This window comes from Rutidosis leptorrhynchoides, chromosome 3 (genome assembly GCF_046630445.1).
Source record: "Rutidosis leptorrhynchoides isolate AG116_Rl617_1_P2 chromosome 3, CSIRO_AGI_Rlap_v1, whole genome shotgun sequence".
Classification (NCBI taxonomy): Eukaryota; Viridiplantae; Streptophyta; class Magnoliopsida; order Asterales; family Asteraceae; genus Rutidosis; species Rutidosis leptorrhynchoides.
The window spans coordinates 55,974,757-55,996,833 of record NC_092335.1 but is presented as its reverse complement, the minus strand read 5'-3'; the positions used below and the strand labels follow the sequence as shown (position 1 = coordinate 55,996,833).

Here is a 22,077-nt window from a genome sequence, read left to right as displayed (position 1 = left end):
CTTGCAAAAAGACGTTTTAAAAAGTTGACTACAACTCGTGCATCGTTAGTTGGGAGAGCTTGTGCTTCCGCCCATTTAGATACATAATCAATGGCAACGAGAATGTAGAGATTATTATGATATTTTGGAAATGGACCCATAAAGTCAATACCCCAAATGTCAAATACTTCACATACTTGAATGACATTTTGTGGCATTTCATCACGTTGACTTATTTTTTTGGCCCTTTGACAAGCATCACAGGATTTGCAAAGAAGGTGTGCGTCTTTGAAAATTGTAGGCCAATAGAATCCAGCATCGTAAACTTTTCTTGTTGTGAGCTGAGGCCCATAATGCCCATAATGCCCTCCTGTTGGTCCTGTGTGACAATGGTTTAAGATTTGACTAGCTTCATCTCCGAATACACATCGGCGTATTATTCCATCGGGACAACTTTTAAACAAATGTGGATCTTTCCAGAAATAGTGTTTTATATCACTAAAGAATTTCTTTCGTTTTTGGTACGACAATCTTTTTTCAAGGAATCCACATACTAAATAGTCTGCAAACCATGAAATTTCATTATAATCTATCTTCAATAGATATTCATCAGTAAAGTTGTCTTGTATGGCTGATTCATTTAGAACTTCTAATTCAGGATTTTCAAGACGAGAAAGATGATCAACGGCGAGATTTTCTGCTCCCTTTTTATCTCGGATTTCAATATCGAACCCTTGTAAGAGTAAGATCTAACGGATTAATAGTGGTTTGGCATCTTGTTTTGAAAATAGGTATCTAAGAGCAGAATGGTCAGTATAGACCACCGTTTTTACTAGAACGAGATATGAACGAAATTTGTCAAAAACAAAGACAATAGCAAGGAGTTCTTTTTCAGTAGTTGTGTAATTCGTTTGTACTCCTTGTAACATCTTACTAGCGTAATAAATAGGTTGAAATCATTTTTCAATCCTTTGTCCTAAAATGGCTCCCATTGCAAAATCACTTGCATCACACATAAGTTCAAACGGCAGATTCCAATTTGGAGTTATCATGATCGGCGCATTAGTGAGTTTTTCTTTAAGAATATTAAAAGATTTGATGCATTCATCTGAAAAGATGAATGGAGCATCCTTTTCTAGGAGTTTATTCATAGGAGTGGCAATTTTAGAAAAATCTTTTATGAAACATCGGTGAAAACCGGCATGCCCTAGAAAACTCCTGACTCCTCTAACATTGGTGGGATGTGGAAGTTTAGCAATTACATCTACTTTAGCTCTATCCACTTCAATTCCTTCCTTTGAAATTTTATGTCCAAGAACGATGCCTTCTTTAACCATGAAATGGCATTTCTCCCAATTAAGTACTAGATTTGATTGTTCGCATCTAATAAGCATTCGTTCAAGATTAACTAGACATGTTTCAAATGTATCACCGAAGACTGAAAAGTCATCCATGAAAACTTCAATGCATTCTTCTATCATGTCGTGAAAAATCGCCATCATGCACCTTTAAAAGGTTGCAGGGGTGTTGTAAAGTCCAAATGGCATGCGTTTATAAGCAAAAGTACCATAAGGGCATGTGAATGTGGTTTTCTCTTGGTCCTCGGGTGCTATTGGAATTTGAAAATATCCGGAAAAACCATCAAGAAAACAATAGTAACTATTTTCGGCTAATCTTTCCAACATTTGATCAATGAAAGGTAAGGGAAAGTGATCTTTTCTGGTGGCGTCATTTAATTTTCTATAATCAATACAAACACGTCATCCTGTTACAGTCCTAGTAGGAATAAGCTCATTTTTCTCATTTGTGATGAGAGTCATGCCACCCTTCTTAGGTACGCATTGAACTGGGCTTACCCATGGACTAGCAGAGATTGGATAAATTAAACATGCATCAAGCAGTTTAATAATTTCTTTCTTAACAACATCTTGCATATTAGGATTTAGTCTTCGTTGGCGTTGCACATACGTTTTATGACCTTCTTCCATAAGGATTTTATGTGTGCAATACGAAGGACTTATTCCTTTAATATCATGAATTTTCCATGCAATAGCTGGTTTATGAGCTTTTAGCACAGAAATGAGTTGAGATTTTTCATTTTTAGTAAGAGAAGACGATATTATTACAGGTAATTCAGATTCACCATGTAAATAAGCATATTCCAAATGGTTTGGAAGTGGCTTTAACTCTAATGTCGGTGGTTCTTCTATTTATGATTTATATCGATATCTGTCTTCTTCTTTTAGCATTTGAATTTATTCTGTTGTTGGTTCATATCCATTAGCCATAAGTGTAGCTAACATTTCAGTTTCATCAATTGGTTCAGTTCCTTCTCCTAAAGAACATTCTCCTGTTCCTTGTAATTCTGGAAATTCTTCTAACAATTCTGCATGTGATTCTATAGTTTGAATATAATAACATGTATCACCTGCAGATTGCGGTTGTTGCATGGCTCTATCAACAGAAAAAGGTAACACTCTCGTCCTCTATACTTAGGGTCAGCTTCTTACCAAACACATCTATTATTGCTTTAGCCGTGTTTAAGAATGGTCTTCCTAATATGAGAGGAACTCGAGAATCTTCTTCCATGTCCAGAATAACAAAATCTACTGGAAATACTAAGGTACCAACTTTAACTAGCATGTTTTCCATTATCCCTCTAGGATATTTTACTGATCTATCTGCTAGTTGTATACTTATTCGTGTTGGTTTCAATTCTCCAAGGTCTAGTTTAGCGTATAGTGAATACGGCATTAAATTTATACTAGCACCTAAGTCTGCCAATGCTTCTATTGACCTAAGACTACCCAGAAAACATGGAATCGTGAAACTTCCTGGATCAGATAATTTTTCTGGTATCTTATTCAACAGCACTGCAGAACAATTAGCATTCATAGTAACAGCCGAGAGTTCTTCCATTTTCTTTCTATTCGTGATTAAATCTTTCAAGAATTTAGCATATCTAGGCATTCCTGAAATTACATCAATGAAAGGAAGATTGACATTTATCTGTTTAAACATATCAAAGAATTTGGATTGCTCGGCTTCAAGTCTTTCTTTTCTCATTTTACTTGGGTAAGGAAGTGGTGGGTGATATGGTTTAACATAAGGTTTAGCCTTAACTGTGTTATCTTCATTAACCTTTTCAACTACCGGTTCTTTTTCCTTATCTTGCTCAGATTGTGGTTCTTGTGGAGTAGGAATAGCTTCATCAGAAATTACAGGCATTTTAGGTGGTTTAAGTGTAATACCACTTCTTGTGGTAATGACTTTAGCTGTTTCATTCCGGGGGTTAGCATTTGTATCACTAGGTAGACTTCCCATTTTTCTTTCACCTATTAACCTTGCTAGGTTGCTTACTTCTTGTTCCAAATTTTGAATAGAAGCTTGTTGATTTCTAAATGCTTGAGCATTTTGTTCATTGGTTTGTTTCTGAGATGTGAAAAATTGCGTTTGAGATTCAACTAGCTTTGACATCATATCTTCTAAATTTGGCTTTTTATCATCGGTTTGTTGTGGTTTAATTGGAAAAATATGTCTTTGCTGATTGTAAGTATTATTGGATACTTTTTGATTACTAGGACCTTGTTGATTGTTGTATGGAACATTTCAGTTATAATTCTGGGTTTGATTGTAAATTGGTCTTGGCGGTTGATAATTATTCTGATAATTATTTCCAGGCCTTTAGTTTATGTATGAAACATTCTCTCTTTGTTCCATTGTTAGCTCAATACTGAGACAATCTTTTGTTAAATGCGGTCCTCCACACTGCTCACAACTAATTCGTATTGAGTAGATATCTTTAGTCATCTTTTCCATTCGTCTCTCGACAGCATCTATCTTTGCGGAAATGGAATCTAAGTCATGGCTAGAATCGGCTCTAGCTGTTTAGATGATCTAACGATATCTTTTTCTTGGTGCCACTCATGTGAGTGGGAAGCAGTGTTATCAATAATTTTATAAGCGTCAGTTGCTGTTTTCTTCATAATGGAACCACCAGCTGCTATATCGATATCTTTTCGTGTAGTGATGTCGCATCCTTGGTAGAATATTTGTACTATTTGACAAGTGTCTAAACCATGTTGTGGACATCCTCTCAATAACTTTCCAATCTTGTCCACGCTTCGTATAGAGTTTCGTTTGGCTTTTGTGTGAACGTGACTATTTCTCCTTGAAGTCTTACGGCTTTAGATGCCGAAAAGAATTGTTTAAGAAATTTTTCAACTAAAACATCCCATGTATCAATCGCCCCTTCAGGTAACGATTCTAACCAATATTTGGCTTCTTCCTTTAAAGTCTATTGAAATAACATGAGATATATCTGTTCATCCTCCACTTCTTGGTTTTTAAATAGTGTACAGATCCTATTAAAGGTTCGAAGATGTTCATTTGGATCTTCCTTCGGCGCACCACTAAATTGGCATTGATTAGTCACCATGTGTAGGATTTGTCCCTTGATTTCATAATCTGGCGCATTAATGTCTGGTTGAGTAATTGCGTGACCTTGGCCAGTGCGTTTAGCTCACATTCGGTCTTCCATACTTAGAGGTTCCAGATTCTCCATGATTAAATTTGTTGAATCTGAATCACTATAGGATTCTGATTTAATGGTAGGTTCCTCAACAATCTCTGTTTGAATGATTGGTGGTTCCGGAGGAAAGATTAATGGTTCAGGATCTCTGAATTGTCCCTGAATATCCTCCGGATTCTCAATTGTGAGGTCGGGTTCAAAAAATGGATTATCGGAAATTTGAATTGGAGTACTTGGTCGACTGGTTGACGATTCTAAAGAAAAATCAACGGCGACAATATTTAATAGATGTCTTGATCGAGTTACAGGTGGTGAACGTACAAAAGGTGGTGAACGTTTTGCTCGGTGCATTCACTGAATATCCTATTAGTTATAAAAATAAGAAAAATTATATAAGTTATCAAATTAATAGACTTTTCTGATTTTGCCCACGTTTCGAATAGCCAAAAGATGCAGCAGAGGGGCAGGATTCGTTTGGTCTCAATATAATTGAGTACTGTTTGGCTTTAATAACCCGGTCCACGTACAAATCCAACTATTACTACGAACCAGAAAATGGATGTCTATCAATTTAACCACTTAAAATAATTTTTCGTTTTGAAATTTTAGAGAAGAAATAGAAAAAAATTCTATGTCCTATAAACTAGAGCGTCGAGAAATAAGAAAGAAAAAGATTGCGCGTCGAAAAATGTCGAAAAATAAAAGGTCGAAAAATAAAAAGAAAGTAGCGCGTCGAAACTTAAAAAGGAACTAAAAACTAAGAATTAAAAGTTGTGTCTAAAAGTATTAAAGCTTAAAAGGAATTCTATATTCAAAAACGGCAATTACTTAAAAAGGTACTAAAATATAAAAACGGCGTCGCAAAATTCTAAAGCACCTAAATCTTAGTCTAAAGAAAAAGCACTTAAGGAATTTTACGGCAAAGCCTAAAAATCTAGAAATAAAAATAACTATGGCAAAAACTATGACTTAAAACTAAATACGAGCTAAAAATACAAATATTACGCTAAAACGAATAAAAAGATACAAAATATAAAAATAAACTTAAAGTTGTGAAAAGTACAATTTTTATAAAAATATTATTTTTATATTATTTATTTTATAAAACTATTAATTTTATAATTTATTAAAACTAATTAATACTAAATAATACAAAATAATAAAATTAAAACTAAACTAAATAATATAAAAAATATAACCCTAATTAGGGTTTAAAGTAATAATAATAAATAATACTCCGTAATTAATGCAGATTTAGGTCAAACTGTGGCGTGTCAGACAGGGCCATGCGATCGCATGGTCCTCACGTTAAAAATCCATGCGGTCGCATTGATAAGGATTTCGGGCCAGGTGGGTTGGGCTGCTACAGTTCGGGCCTGTATACTTTTTTTTTTTCTGTTTTCTGTTTTAATATTTATATAAAATATAAAATATATATATAAAACTTATATTTTTACAAACTAAAATAAAAATAAAGAAACTTTATAAAACTTATATATTTAACAAACTCTTAAAAATACTTAAATTTTATTTTTCTTTATATATATATATATATATATATATATATATATATATATATATATATATATATATATATATATATATATATATATATATATATATATTTTATAGCGTTGCGCTTTCGGCGTTTTAGCGTTTCCCCGACAGCGGCGCCAAAAATACTTGATGTGTGCGAGGTGTACTAGGAAATAGTATTAATTTTTACAAGGAAAATACTATTAAATACGATACAATTTTACATAAGTTATTTATTTATTTATAGAGTGGATATACCTAAACCTTGCTACAACACTTATAGGCAGTGTACCTAATCGTACAGTAGTGTAGTTTTTAGTAAGTCCGGTTCGTCCACAGGGAACTCTAGCCAAGTTTAACGTTATATTAGTTTTAACTTATAATTGTAAAAATACAAAAATATATATAAGTAGTATTATTATTATAAAAGGGGGTTTTTACCGTTTAATGACCGGTTTGTCGATTTTAAAACTTTAGTCGCAGTTAAAACCTAATGTAAGATATTAAAAATAAATATAACTTAATTTAAAGTGTAAAGTAAATAACGATAATGAAATTGCGATAAATAAAAGTGCGATAAAATTGCGATAATTAAAGAGTACGATAATTAAAAATGCAATTAAATAAAATGACAATAAATAAAAGTGTGATAATTAAAAGTGCAATTAAATATGAAATATATAAATTATGCTTATTTAAACTTCCGTAATCATGATGTTTGACGTGTTGTTTTTAGTTTATTCCCATGGGTTAATTGTCCTGGATTATTCGATATGTCCATACGGATTTGTCCATAATAGTCCATCAGTCATAATCATAAAGTGCGAAAGTCTTCGTCAAATTATTCTTATTCCCGAAGTCAAATATTCCAACTAATTGGGGATTCGAATTGTAACAAGGTCTTAATAGTTTGTTTAATGAATACACCAGGTTATCAACTGCGTGTAGTCCAAGGTTTTACTACTTTGTTAACAATTACACCAATTACCCTTGAATGTAATCCACCCCTGTTTTAACAAGTCTATTAACTATTATTCCAATCACGTGTCCGGTAAAATGAACAATTATTGGTATTTATAGATATCCCGCCCACCATACCCAGTCAAGCGTATGTGGTTATATATAAATACGTCAAATTATAAGTCTATGTATTAAATCAACGAGGTGTCGTTTAGTTAATATAAAGCTCATTAATAGCCCATAGTCTAATTTCCACAAGTGTCGTTCTTTTGTCCAAACCCCAATTATGGTACAAAGCCCAATTACCCAATTTTAATATTTAGCCCAACATCATGATTACTTCGGCATTAAATAAGCATAATAATAATTTAGCTACGAGACATTAAATTAAAAAAGGTTGAACATAACTTACAATGATTAAAAATAGCATAGCGTTACACGGACAGAATTTCGACTTACACCCTTACAACATTCGCTAACATACCCTTATTATTAGAATTAAAATTAAAATTAAAATTATAATATATATATATATATATTATACGAGTGAGATAGAGAGAAAGATATATGGATCTTTAAAATCATCACCAAACTGCGAAATTTATAGGACCTGAGCTGAAAAAGTGTGCCATGCGATCGCATGGCTTTTGTGCCTCCAGGCCATGCGATCGCATGGAGGTAGGTACCAGCTCACATGAGTTTGTTTTCTTGTTTTGCCGACGGTTTATAATAATAATATAATATATAAATAATTTATAGAATTATTTAAATATTATATTATATTCGTGTGCATAGTTGACTTGTAATTTTTAGTCCGTTGCGTCGAGCGTTGAGGGTTGACTTTGGTCCCGATTCCGGATTTTCGAACGTCCTTGTGTACAATTTAATATCTTGTATTTTGCGTTTCGCGTCTTGTACTCTTGTAATTTTGAGACGTTTCTCATCAATAATTGGAACCACATTGATTGTACTTTATACTTTTGAGCTTTTTGGTCGTTTGCGTCTTCAATTCGTCAAATCTGTCTTTTGTCTTCACCTTTTATTATTTAAACGAATATTACTTGTAAATAGAACAATTGCAACTAAAAGCTTGTCTTTCTTGAGGAATAATGCTATGAAATAGATGTTCGTTTTTAGCATTATCATATGTTAAAACAGGGGTACTTATTATACATACGTTAAAGTTTAGTTACCAGGGTGCTCAATCTTGTAGAATATTTTGATAAACGTTTCTGGATGAAATAATTGAAATCTTGTGATCCACCTTTATATACAGATTATGCACAATATTAAAACTATGAACTGACCAACCTTTGTGTTGACACTTTTAAGCATGTTTATTCTCAGGTTCCTAGAAGTCTTTTGTTGTTTGCTTATACGTTATACAAGCTATGTGCATGGAGTCATACATTGTGATGATCGCTCCAAATCTATATGGACGAACACGTCATTCATTGATTTCATTGCGAGGTATTTGACCTCTATATGATACATTTTGTAAACATTGCATTCTTTTGAAAAGGCACACCATAAATGAATATTTAAATCAAAGGTTTTCGACATCTGATGATTGTTACATATAGACAATCACCATAAATAATAGTTTACAATAGTATTTCCGTTGACAATGCAGTCAAAATAAGATACATGGTGATGATTTGGTGAATGCAACGTCTCCTTGAAAAATATGTCATGTAAGACTCCATGCACATAGCTTGTTTAACATCTAAGCAAACAGCGGAAGACTTCTAGGAAACCTGAGAATAAACATGCTAATAAGTGTCAACACAAAGGTTGGTGAGTTCATAGTTTTAATGTTGCGCATAATCTGTATATAAAGGTGGATCACAAGATTTTAGTTGTTCAATCCAGAAACGTTTATCAAAATATTCTACGAAATTGAGCACCCTGGTAACTAAACTTAACGTATATATAATTTGTACCCTTTGTATAATCATCTTAATAATACACGCAAACCAACATGTACGCTTCTCAAATAGCATACGTCCGTTAAAAGGCTAGTACTCTAGCTCGGACGGGGAGATCAAGCCCTATGGATCCATATACTACTACTCGCGCCCACCAGTTCTTATAACTGGCAGTTAACAGTTACCAAAGCTAAGGGATTTTCGGTTCAAACTCAGTGTAGAATTTAGTATGTACTTGTATCCATTGCGTTTAAAATAAAGTGCATGTATTCTCAGCCCAAAAATATATATTGCAAAAGCAATTAAAAAAGAGATCAATGAAACTCACCTTAGCAGCATATAAAGTCGTTCACCAAAATGTGATCGAAACACGGATTACCAAATAACCGTAGATCTCAACATATCAATATTGAGATTCAATATTGTAGAAAAATACGTAGACGTAACGGAGATGATAACACTAGGTTTGACTTGCAAATAATACCCATGAATATTACCCATAACCTCCTTGGCAATAACCCATAATTTTCTTAGCTTTATCCCGCTCATAAAACTATTTTGAAAGTGACACGCTCATGACCTCGTCGTAGTATTTTATGTATAATACTAATAATAATACAAATACTACTAATAATAATAAGATTAATAATAATATTAATCTTAATAATAATAATAATAATAATAATAATATAATTAATAAATATAATACGGAGTAATTTTTAAATTAAAACAGAGGTAGATATCTCGAGCTTTTATAGGTGTGTCCTGTCCAGGACTGCCATGCGATCGCATGGCCTCCAAGACCATTTCCCATGCGATCGCATGGGATGGATTTCCAGCTCATGATCTTTTAACTTCTAGTTTGTCGACATATTTTTTAATTATAAATATAATATAATTAATTATATATTATATTAAATTCACATGCATAGTTGACTTGTAATTTTCGTTCCGATAAGTCGTACGTCGTCACTCGACTTATGTCCCGGTTCTGATTTTTCGAACGTCCTATCGTATACTGAGAAAACTTGTACTTTACGTTTCGTGAATCTTACCTTTGTCAAAATATAGTCTTAAATCATCCATAAACTATACCACTGTAGCAAAGTTAAGCCAATTTTTACTGTAGCAATTCACTGTAGCAAAGTCCATTTAACTGTAGCAAATAGTGATTTTCGAAAACACTGTAGAATTTTGGGTACTGTAGCAATTTGAAAATGTTACTATCGTTTACTAAATAACTTGAAATTATATATATGTATATATCTTTTTAATATACATAAATCAATTTTAAAATACACATTGGAAGTTATTTATAAATAAATTTTAATAATAAATATTTCAACTTATCATATATATTCAAATAGATATTTAAACCAATAAGTTTAACGTACGGTATCAAATAATTAATACAATGTTACCTTTTCAAGTTATAGTATATATGTATCTATTTACATATAATTGTTCGCGAATCGTCGAAAACAACCGAAGGGTATTTAAATATATAAAAGTAGTTCAAAAATTTAGAGATTCAGTTTTACAGACTTTGCTTATCGTGTCGGAAATGTTAATCATACAAAGATTAAGTTTAAATTTGGTCAAAAATTTTCGGGTCATCACATACATGCTTTATTCGAGAAAACCTTGCATTCACAAAATCATCACCATGTATCTTATTTGACTGTATTGTCAACGGATGTATTGTTAAAAACTATTATATACGGTGAATATCTATACGTAGAAATAATCAGATGTCGAAAACCTTGGATTTATATATTCATTTATGGTGTGCCTTTTCAAAAGAATGCAATGTTTACAAAACGTATCATATAGAGGTCAAAACCTCACTATGAAATCAATGAATGATGTATTCGTCCAAATGGATTTGAACGGGTCATCACACATAGCATGACGCGTTTTGAGACCACAAACGCATCAGATCCCTTGAGAACTCTGCAGTTAAGCGTGCTCAGGCGAGAGCACTACCAGGATGGGTGACCACCTGGGAAAGTGCTCGTCGTGTTTGGTCGCCAAGAAAAATTCGTGCGCCTATGGGCAAAACGGATAATATCATGCTACGGGGAACGTGTTACCTGGGCTGGGCTGTCACAGATAAGAACATCATCTTATCTAGTGATCCTTCTTCCTTAATTAAAGGGAACTAGGAAGTTGTTCATATTTCTATTGGGAAATTGATGCTTGTCCAAGGTGAAGACGAGTGTGATCTAGGAGTAGTGTTGGTGTGACTTATTGAAGATCATTTGGTATAAACGGATCCCCACCGGGTTTGGAGAAATGCTTAGTGAAGCTAACTCCCGATTAGTGAATCGGGGAGTGGATTAAGGAGGATTAGTTAACATTCTCCCGAACCACTATAAATCCTTGTGTTTGTGCACTTACATTCTTTACATACTTGCATTAACAAACACAATTGCTTCCACACTTGAAACTTATGTTTTGATTGTTAAAGATTTCGAAAAAGTTTTAACAAATCATTAAGGAACTATTCACCCCCTCTAGTTCCTTACAAAGGGGTTAGAAATTAGGGTTTAGAATTAGGGTTCAGAAATTAGGGTTTAAGGTTTAGATTGAATATTTAACACGAACGGTTTAGAGTTTAGAATTTTGGATTTTTGAACTAAACTTAAAACACTAAATCCTAAACCCTAAACTCTAAATCGGGTTAAATTTTGAAAAAAAACTTCACATAAGATGAAGAAAAAAAACAATGAGGAAAAACTCTAATTAAAAATTACTCACGATGCATGTTATCATTTATTTCTTCGAGTGTTTTCCGCTAATATAATAACATTCATTACAAAGTGTTTTTTTAAATGTTCATATTTTAATGCGATCTTAATGTTTGAATTTTTTTTTATAAAAAACATAAAAAAAAAAAATAATTCCCTTTCACCCAAAAAAGTGCTTCTCTCTCGATGATGACTATATATATATATATATATATATATATATATATATATATATATATATATAAAATAGTTACTGTCATATAAGTGATAGTAATAATAATATATTATATCCTAAATATCAAATATCGAATAAAAATTACCTAACAATAAATATGAAATAAAATTAGAACATCGAGATAGATTTACTTCAATTAGATTGTTATGCTCGTGGTGACTTCTCAATTCGTGTGTGATTCATTCACATTCGATTGTTCAATAAAAGAAGCATAGTCAACGACCGTGCTGACCAGCTGCCCCTTTTGTTAGCCATATTTCCAACAACACATTGATGCCGAAGGAATCCTCCGAATTCTCAGAGCCCGATGGGTCGAAATCGCATTTATCATCTCTCACTTAGTCTTTGATCTGGCACCTCAATTTAGCAAGACTCCTTAATCCTAGAACTTGGGTAAAAGTTATTCCTCTATAAGCTACAAGTTATATGATCAAGTGTCAACCTTCGAATTCAAGATGAGTTGAACTCGAGCCGAACTTGAACTAGTAAAATATCAAACGAGTCGAATCTTAATATATTAAGTTTGAACCGAGCCGACTCTTTGAAATTTAATCGAGCCGAACTCAAATGTAGTCCAACTCGATTTATGCTCGGCTCGTGTTTACACCATGACCCTGCTTTCTATTTTTTTCCTTCTGCTTTTTGCCCGCAGCGCCGTTCCCTTATAAAACTACTCGTTTATACTACTAGGCGGGAACGTTATTCCATCACTACTACTCCTAAATCCCCATTCATTTCACACATGGAAAAATATGCAGTTCCGGTAGCTCCAATCAGTGAAAACCCTAATCCAATTCCAAAGTAAGATGTTTCTTCTCTTTAATTGCTCAAGTAACTTCAAATTTTCGCTAATTGCTATGTATTTATCTCACATCTAAACGAAGGTCTCACTGGAAACGGAGCCTGATTGAATTGAACGGTAAATTAGAACGGAATTACATTCGAAGTGTGTCACCGTTGCTAACGCAATCGTATTCTGAGGTATTAGCTATCGTTATTCGTTCATATATAATTATTAACACGTTGTCGTTTAACAAATTTACTAACCCTAATTTTGCCATATTTGGAAGATTGGGGCATTTCCTCACGCGTATTTTATCAATCAATCGCCTTGTAGAACGCATATAACGCAGTTTCATTCTTTTCCCATGGTTGGTAATAGCATCCTTTTTGTTTTTTGTTTTTTGTAATTAAACAAAGTTAATTAAAGTTACAAGGGGAATATATTATATGTGCTAATATATAATAGGCATGTTTTGGCAGATGCATGTGGTTTATGCTGAAGCTGAATTAGACGGAGACGGCATCCGTCTGTTAGTATCATTACTCTATCTTTCGTATTAAGTTGATGCATTTACTTTTAAGTTGATGAATTTTGTTTATTTTCGTTTACGAATTTAACTTTATAAGTTGATAATCGTTTGCTTTTATGTTTGATTTAGAGATATGTCCAGGCTAGGTGTCTCTGCTTTGGAATTTACTAAAAATGTAAAGTTAATTCATTGCTTGTAGAAACTACAGTATCCGTGATTATTTATTTTAATATTGAATTTGTTAAATTGATTATTGTGTCAGGGATATTATCTGGCATCGGTGACAAGATCAGGGTGCTTAACTGTACATGATTTCGAATCCTTATACTGTCAGAGTAATGGATCTGGTAAGCATATGAAATTGGTCTACAATCGTTGTCAACCTTTTTTCATTATACCAACATACCAAACTTTAGAACCATGTCACAGCATTCATCTGTCAAAATTGACTGGAATATTGGATATGAATGGTTAAGAGCACAAGAATTGACAGATTTGAAAGGCGATTAAAGTGAAAATCGATTGAGGGTTTAATTTGATTTAGGGTTTAAAGTGAATTGTGACTATGAAGTTTCAATGTGAATTTTAGATGAAGGTTGTCATTTTGGTTTTTTACTTATCTGTTTTCGTCCTGTTTTAGTTGTTGATCCAGGGTTAGATGAGGAGAAACAGGTGATGCACATTTCTCTATCTAGCGGTATTAATGCTGTTCGATGGAACCCTGCTGATCAGTATGAGGTGTGTTATTACATTTTTGTTTCTTTACTGTCATCATATTTTTGAATTGTTTCTTCTTAAGTTTTATACTACATATTGTAAATAATATATTTGACCATTCTTAGTTCTTGATTTACTTTTTCATTGCTTTATGTGATATTCACAAGGAAATTAAATAAAACGACAAACAACAAACTTAAAATGAGAAATATACTGCCATGACCTGGTTATCTGTTATACACTCATACACGACCGACCAAGTTATATAAGATAGTTTCATAAGGTCCCGTTTTTCCAAAGAAGACCATCATGCATGACCGACTATTATAATTTTTGATACAGTATCTAAAACATTTAACGATTAACTGTTTCTGTGAGCATCACATGAATTTAACTTTCATACTCTTCGGATTGCATGTACCATTTTAAAATTGTTTTGCAATTCTTTTGTCTTGCTGTTATGGATTCTACCATTTTAAAATTGTTTGGATTAACATCTAGCTTTCAAACTCTTCAGATTGCGTGTACATCCCTGAGCAATGATGAAATTAGTATCTTTGACATTGGGTATGATACTTCTCAAGTACCAGAGGTATGCAAATATTTTGTAATTTGCCCCCAGTTTTTATATGGTAGTGGTAATACACAATTATTATGAAGTCACTCGCAGTCTCTTATATGACATGTAGCATTTATTTTGTTATTTGTTTTTGTACCTTAGGCATGCTATAGCCATAAGTAAGTTAAATGTTAAAAATACTTCAACGACATATATGCATGGTTGTAAAAACCCGAGTAATCCCTTTTTGGAAGCAGAGCGATTAGTTTTTCCAAAATCTTTCTAATTTATCGATCATTGCCGGTCAATAGGTCAAAACTAAATTTAGTTGGACAAAGTCGTACTTAGTCGGTCAAAATTGTTCAAAGTCAAACTTAGCCAACAATGTGGATATTAATTCTAATTAGAATTTTGGAGTATCTGAACAATTTTATGACTATGTTTATGTTTCATGACAATTATGTTAAAGTTTATGCTTATGTTTATTGTTATCTTCTATATTTGCATATATAATTTTGAAGTTTATTATATATATGTATATGTATATGTATATGTATAAAAGCCCAATCCGATTTATATATTTACATATATAAATGTAGGGGCAGGATCAATGGGGAAGTAACCAATCGGGGGGAAGCGGGGGGAAGCAATATTTTTTTTTTTTCGTTTTTTCGGAATTTTTTTTCCCGGCATCAAGATCACACGAAAATATGAACATTTAGAAGAGACGCTTCGTGATGAATGTTATTATTTAGGCTAGAAAACGATCGACAAAAATAACATTCAAGATAATATTGTTCGTGAAGAATATGAACGTTTTTTTTCATGTTTTGTGAAGTAAAATTTAGCCCGATTTAGAGTTTAGGGTTTAGGGTTTGGTGTTTTGGGTTTATTCCATAAACCCAAAACACCAAACTCTAAACCCTAAACCCTAAACTCTAAACCGTTCGTGTTAAAAACTCAATCTAAATCCTAAATCTAAACCCTAAATCTAAACACTAAACCCTAAATTTCTAAACCCCAATATCTAAACCCTATAAACCCTAATATCTAAACCCTATAAACCCTAATATCTAAACCCTAATATCTAAACCCCAATAGCTAAAACCTCAACATACGCTCGAAAAACACGATAATTGTTATATATTACTTCTTCGAGCGTTTTCCCGCCAAAATAAAAACATTTATCACAAAGTGTCTCTACTAAATGTTCATATTTTCATCTCATCTATAATGTTCGTGAACAAAGTTTTTTCAAAAAACGAAAAAAAAAAGTTTTTGCTTCCCCCCGCTTCCCCCCGATTGGTTACTTCCCTCTTGATCCTACCACTATAAATGTATATAAGTTATGAAAGCAGTTATTATATTCGAATGATGAGATTTTCCTCAACTTCATGGAACACTTTCTTCAATCATTAAACATATCAATACTCCTTTCCATTTTAAAGCCCTTTCCATGAGAATCCTTATAAGTGATAACATAGCAATCTGCAGGTATTAAGAAAGAGGCCAACTGTCAGTGTCCATGGTAGTAGCGTGCGCCGAGGCTTATCTGATATAGCTTTATTTGATGATGGTGCAAGGTTGGTACAAAAAGCTGAATGTTTTTTATATCATTTTTATGCGGTTACGCTGCATAGAATTTTTAATCGCACGTGCAATGTTGAACAGGGTACTTGCATCCGACACATGTGGAGTAATAAATATGTGGGACAGGAGAGTGGGTAATCTTCCTCAAATTGGGCTCACAACTAATGCGACTAGCGGCCTCACCAGTATCCAGTTAATTGGAGATCAAGTAAATTGTTTTGAATTTTATTATATACATGTCAAGTTTTGTATATAAAGGGTTTTATGCATGGTCTGAAATCTGAATTTGTTCATAGGAAGATTATGTAACATGTTGAAATTTGTACTTTTGTAGTAAGCTAACTACATTTCAATTAATTTTAGCAACGCTTACCTCATATTTATATATCAGGGTATATATGGTGCTAGTAAGAGTGGCTTTATATATGTTTGGGATCTACGTGGTGGAAGATCATCGTCTGCTATTGGAAGCCAAACGGAGGTTGTTTTTTATTTTATTATTTTAAAATAAGTTGAATAAAAGAAATTCGTGGTGAATATCTCTCTTCCCCTAACAGGTGCAGTGTGCTCCTCTAACATCAGTAAAGTTAGCATCATTGCTGAATCAAATCGGGCCTCTAAAGGTATGCCGAGCTGTTACTACATAGTGTTGTTTCTTTTTGGTTAAGTTAATCAGACTTTATGATCTTAAATGCTATATGACGTTTTTATCATCGAGTTCTTGATATGCCTCTCACCATCAATAATTTTGTCTCATGAGTAGTTAAAGAATTTAAGATATAAACCCCATGGAGGTGGCTCGGGTGGGGTTTCTCTTGTACCGGAAAAAAGTAAATAAAAATTAAGATTCAATACTAGATCACTGTTTGTATTGAATCACATTTAAACATTTTTATAGTCATCTTTACAGAACATGTTGCTAGATGAATGTATCGATGGTTAAAGGTTGATGATTGGGTTATATATGCTGCAGGCACAATCAAATATTCTACCGAAAGAAATTCAGTCGATTGACATAAATCCGACTTGTCCGTATCAGCTTGGTTTTCATCTTGAAGATGGTTGGTAAGTCCCTAAATAGTTTTTCGTCATTAAAATTATGTGATCCTTATTAGCGTAGTGGTTTTCTGTTGTGTTTAAAGTCGCCCACATGCTTGTTTTGTGACTTTTAGGTCTGGTGTTTTGGATACGCATACTTTTCAGGTGTCGCATATCCATTGCCCTCCTCCTTGGATGTGAGTCATTTTTTTCCTTTTACTTTCTATCACTTTTATGAATTTGTAAAAGATTATTTTCTGTTATTTCATAAAAATCCTAGTAAATTTGTTTTATATTATCTTTCCATTTTGTATAATCACCATCCATGGTGCAGTTTTTTTGGTATTTCAAACTAGTAACATTTACTCTCATCTTTGGCTATAAAATAGGGATGAAGCAAACACTGTAATGCCTATATGCCCTCCAAGAAAATCATCATGGCTACTTGAACATTCTGTAAGACACGCCGTCTCTCCTAAAATGCTGTCTGTTTTTAAGTTTATGTCTTATGTCTGCATGTCCGCATACATTTTCACTGCAGACTGTTTGTTTTTCTGAAGACATAAGATAAAGTAATGTATAATTCTGTCTACAAACTCGCAGACTTAGAAATATGTTTCTAAGTGTTGCAGACAGAATTAAGTTATTTTACAAACTTAAAAACAAACAGTCTTCACTATTCAACTTACACTAGTCTTCACTATTCAACTTACACTACATTTATTCAGACAAAAACATCTTATAAAACAAACAAACAGAACCTGAGTTGATATTTCATTTTTTCTGCCAAGTAATTACTCTACACCAAAAGTATGTTGTGTTACATTTCGTTACATATCATTAGTAATGAAAGTATTTGTGTATATTCAGATCTATGCAGTTGGGTCAGCTTCAAGCAACGGGCTGCATCTTTTGGATATGTATCCACACCCCAGTTCACCATGTCATGTAGATTATGAGTAAGAAACATTACGTGTTTTTTTTTTTTTTTTTTTGGTTAAGTTATGTTACACTTTATGATTATGAATTGTCATTCACGTCTTCTTTTCCTTTCTGTAGTGACTCTAAGAGTCCCAAGAAGACCCTTGAGCGCAACAACATATTTGTACCATTGTCTGAACGTGTTACAGCTTGCGCTACTCATCCTCTTAATGGTGCTATTGTTACTGGAACCGTGGTCAGTATCGATTAACTTGTTCATTTATTGCTGTTTGTATTTAGTGATTGAGAATATGAAAAGGTTAAAGTTATTAATGTTTTTCAGGAAGCATCTTTGTTGATGATTTCTCAAAAGCACCTTTCGTTCAAGGAAGATGACGTTGCTGCTGCTACATCGCGGTTGCATATCACTAACTAAAGATAATCAATAGACCAAACTGTAAATCCGTTCGTCAAAATTAAAATAGTGGGATGAAATATCTTGTAGATGTTTTTTTTAAGTAAATTAAGTTTTTTGTTGTAGCTCCTCAGGCTTGTGCAAATAGATTAAATACTTTTCTTAAGTTATTAGATATACATGTTAAGTGTGATTTTTTGTTTGGTATTATGTAATGCATTATGTAGTAGACTTTATTAGATCACCAGTCTTATACAGGTAGGGTTTAACGTTAATAATTGGTAAATTTAGTTAATAAACCAGACTTATTTAGAATTAGAACATACATTATATTAACTCAAAAACTTTGTCAATTCAACACTTAACAAGAGAATATAGGTCCTTTGAAAATTGAAATCTGTTTTATTGAGTACTATAAACGGTTGGGTGCAAGTTAAGATTGGCATCAGTAAGTAGTAATTACCAATGTTTTTGGTAAAAGTACTACAGTAATATAATATATACAAAGGGAATAAAAAACATTGGGAAATTTCTTTAGTATTTTCTCAATATTTTGGACTTGTAGGTAACTTAAGCCCTTTTATTTATAAACAAAAAAAGGATAATAAATGTTTACATAGAATTTTGATGAAAGTTCGATGCATTTTGGTGCCATTTTTCCTTCATTTTATAACCATCTGTAGCTTTCTTTCTCTTGACTTCAAAACCCTTTTGTAATCAAAACTTATCTTAATCAGAACTTTTTCTTAATAAAAACTTTTGTCTCAAAACATTTCATTAATCGATTTGTTGTCGCTGTCACAAAGACACAAATGTATAATATTCCATCAAATCAGTGTGACCCTCACTCGACACAATCTACAATTCGAACATGAAGGTTTGTACTGAAAATTATTAGTCAATGATACAATCTATCGTGTAATTATAGTATAATATCGAATATATCAGTGTATAGAATGCATGGATATCAATATCATGCAAAATATAATTTTCTTGGATTTCAAAGAAGAATGAGTTGTATAGGAAACTATATTTCATGTTATCCATGCACTCTATACACTGATACATTCGATATATACTATCGTTACACAATTAAAATTTATATGGAATTGGAACAGATTTCTAGAAGTAATTTGACCAAAAAAACATAATATATTTTATTTAAGTGGAGAGTTGAATAAGTCATTTTGAAAAGTAGTTATAGTTATATTATGGTCAACAGTCAGTCAGAATCAAAACTTGCATTTCTAGAACTAGAAAGCATGTTCTCATTTCATGTTTCTAGCACATACTCCAACTAGATTTCTTCCTTCATATTCATATTCATATTCATATTCATATTCATTCTTCACAACAAACACCACCCTTTACCTTTAGAATCAAAATTTCAATTTCAATGGCTGAAAACAATAACAATATTATCATGTTTCCATTCATGGCACAAGGCCATATCATCCCATTCTTAGCCTTATCTCTACAACTTGAACAAAAAGGCTACCAAATCACCTTCATCAACACCCCTCACAACATCACCAATCTCCGCCGCACTATTCCGCAGTCATCCACCATTCGCCTACTCGAAATCCCGTTCAACCCGTCCGACCACAACCTCCCGCATAACACCGAAAACACAGATTCCCTCCCTCCCAACCGAATTTTCGACCTCCTAGTCGCATCCAAATCTCTCAAACCGGCCTTCAGAAACATCCTTAAAAACCTCGTTGACCGTGGTCAACCGCCGCTTTGTGTAGTAGCTGACTTTTTCTTCGGTTGGTCAGCCGCGGTGTCCCATGAATTTGATATCTTCCACGTCATATTTAGTGGGTCCGGTGGGTTCGGGTTAGCATGTTACTACTCTGCTTGGATCCATTTACCACACAAAAACTCTGTTTCCGGCGAGTTCACTTTGCCGGATTTTAAAGAGGCGGGTAAACTTCAGGTGACCCAATTGACTCCAAGCCTTGTAGCGGCTACCGGTGATGATCCATGGTCGGAATTTCAAAAAAAGAATCTTCCAGAATGGCATAATTGTGATGGGTTCTTGTTTAACACAATTGAAAAAATGGATGAAGTCGGTTTATCATATTTTAAAAGAAAATTCAAGCGACCCGTTTGGGCGATAGGGCCGATCAATTTTAAAGTTCAGAATGCAAAAAATAGAGATTCAAATGTAGAAAAATGTATGCAATTTTTGAACTCAAAACCAAAATCCTCTGTTTTATATATTTCATTTGGATCCCAAGCCACAATCACTGCATCACAAATGATGCAATTGGCAAAAGCATTAGATAAAAGCAATAAATTTTTCATCTGGGTAATCCGGCCTCCGTTAGGATTCGACATAAACGCTGAATTCAAAGTAGAAGAATGGCTGCCGGAAAATTTCAAGAAAAAAACAGAGGAAGAAAACAGAGGACTAATAGTGGAAAAATGGGCACCCCAGATGGAGATATTGTCTCATGAATCTGTAGGTGGATTTATGACTCACTGTGGTTGGAATTCGATATTGGAATCGCTTAGTTGTGGTGTGCCGTTGTTAGGGTGGCCGATGGCGGCCGAACAGTTTTACAATGCGAAAATGGAGGTGGAGATTTTAAAGGTTTGTGTGGAGGTGGCTAGAGGGACTAATTTTGAAGTTATGAGTGATGATTTGAGGGAGAAGATTGAAGAAGTAATGAGTGAAGATGGAAAAGGGAAAGAAATGAGAAAGAAAGCATTTGAAATCAAGAAAGTGATTGAAGATGCAACAAGAAATGATGAACATGGTTTTAAAGGTTCTTCTTTGAAAGCTATGGAAGATTTTCTTCAAGCTCCATTGTTAATGAAGAAGAAAAACAACATTAACAAGTTACAAAACAATTAAAAAAGGTGATTTACATGTCTTTTTGGCATAGGTATAGGTATACTAATAAAATGTGGATGTAATGTCTCACTCATATGGTAGGGATTGAGTTTCAAAGGTGTAGAGAAGACATGTCATATGTGTGAATTTGTTAGTACATTGTATTTGTTTGATATTGATATAAGAGTATTTAAGTTACTTTCAATTGATTTGTTTAAAGCAATCTGTATTTAACTAAAAGAGTTTGGTGACTCAAAGGACTACTTTATGTAAGCTGCCATATTTGACTATGCTTAGTTTTTTTTAGAGATCAAAATCAATGAAATGTAGAAAAGTCAGAGAGGCAAACAAATGGCTGGTAGCTATCAAAAGACTTTTTATGTGTTTACTTGTCCATGTATTCAGTGAAACTTTGAACCCATAACCTCACCTTTTCTATTACTTTCTGTAAGTATGAGATGTCTTATTTGATACAACAGCAAAATAATATAAAGATGTAACTGAGACTGACTATCACCTCACATAAACCCCTTTATTCATACAAATCTCGGATCCGATCATTTTCATTCATAAAAGTACTCCCCTACTAACGCGAGTAACGTCCTGAATGTCTGCAATATCATATCGTGTCCATAAACACTTCTTTACCCTTAATCAACACGCCCCCCATCTTTCCTCTTTCCTATCGTGACTCCAACCCTAGTCGAGATGAAGATCTCGAGAGGGTGGTTAAAGGCTAGTTGTCAGCCGATCAGATGGGACT

General features: G+C 33.3%; 2 protein-coding genes across 2 annotated transcripts; both read left to right on the top strand.

Moving 5' to 3' along the window:
• Positions 1-12,591: 12,591 nt before the first annotated feature.
• Positions 12,592-18,683, top strand: LOC139896140 (uncharacterized). The gene is made up of 18 exons (XM_071878728.1): positions 12,592-12,720; positions 12,804-12,900; positions 12,990-13,070; positions 13,183-13,232; positions 13,362-13,407; positions 13,495-13,579; positions 13,873-13,970; positions 14,467-14,541; positions 16,003-16,091; positions 16,180-16,306; positions 16,490-16,579; positions 16,656-16,721; positions 17,072-17,163; positions 17,271-17,333; positions 17,526-17,592; positions 18,007-18,095; positions 18,196-18,313; positions 18,401-18,683. The coding sequence occupies exons 1-18, from the start codon at positions 12,662-12,664 to the stop codon at positions 18,491-18,493; spliced, it is 1,485 nt and encodes a 494-aa protein (XP_071734829.1). The 5' UTR covers positions 12,592-12,661; the 3' UTR covers positions 18,494-18,683.
• Positions 18,684-19,806: 1,123 nt separating this feature from the next.
• Positions 19,807-21,519, top strand: LOC139896139 (UDP-glycosyltransferase 92A1-like). Its single transcript, XM_071878727.1, has one exon. The coding sequence runs from the start codon at positions 19,869-19,871 to the stop codon at positions 21,333-21,335; it is 1,467 nt and encodes a 488-aa protein (XP_071734828.1). The 5' UTR covers positions 19,807-19,868; the 3' UTR covers positions 21,336-21,519.
• The last annotated feature ends 558 nt before the right edge of the window (positions 21,520-22,077 follow it).

What these genes read in the sequence shown, in the direction of transcription:
- LOC139896140 (XM_071878728.1), top strand. Translation starts at nt 12,662, where the DNA reads ATGGAAAAATATGCAGTTCCGGTAGCTCCAATCAGTGAAAACCCTAAT. An exon ending in TCCAGTTAATTGGAGATCAA is followed by an intron (nt 16,307 to 16,489) that starts GTAAATTGTTTT and finishes TTTATATATCAG; the next exon opens with GGTATATATGGTGCTAGTAA. An exon ending in TTTCATCTTGAAGATGGTTG is followed by an intron (nt 17,164 to 17,270) that starts GTAAGTCCCTAA and finishes TGTGACTTTTAG; the next exon opens with GTCTGGTGTTTTGGATACGC.
- LOC139896139 (XM_071878727.1), top strand. Translation starts at nt 19,869, where the DNA reads ATGGCTGAAAACAATAACAATATTATCATGTTTCCATTCATGGCACAA.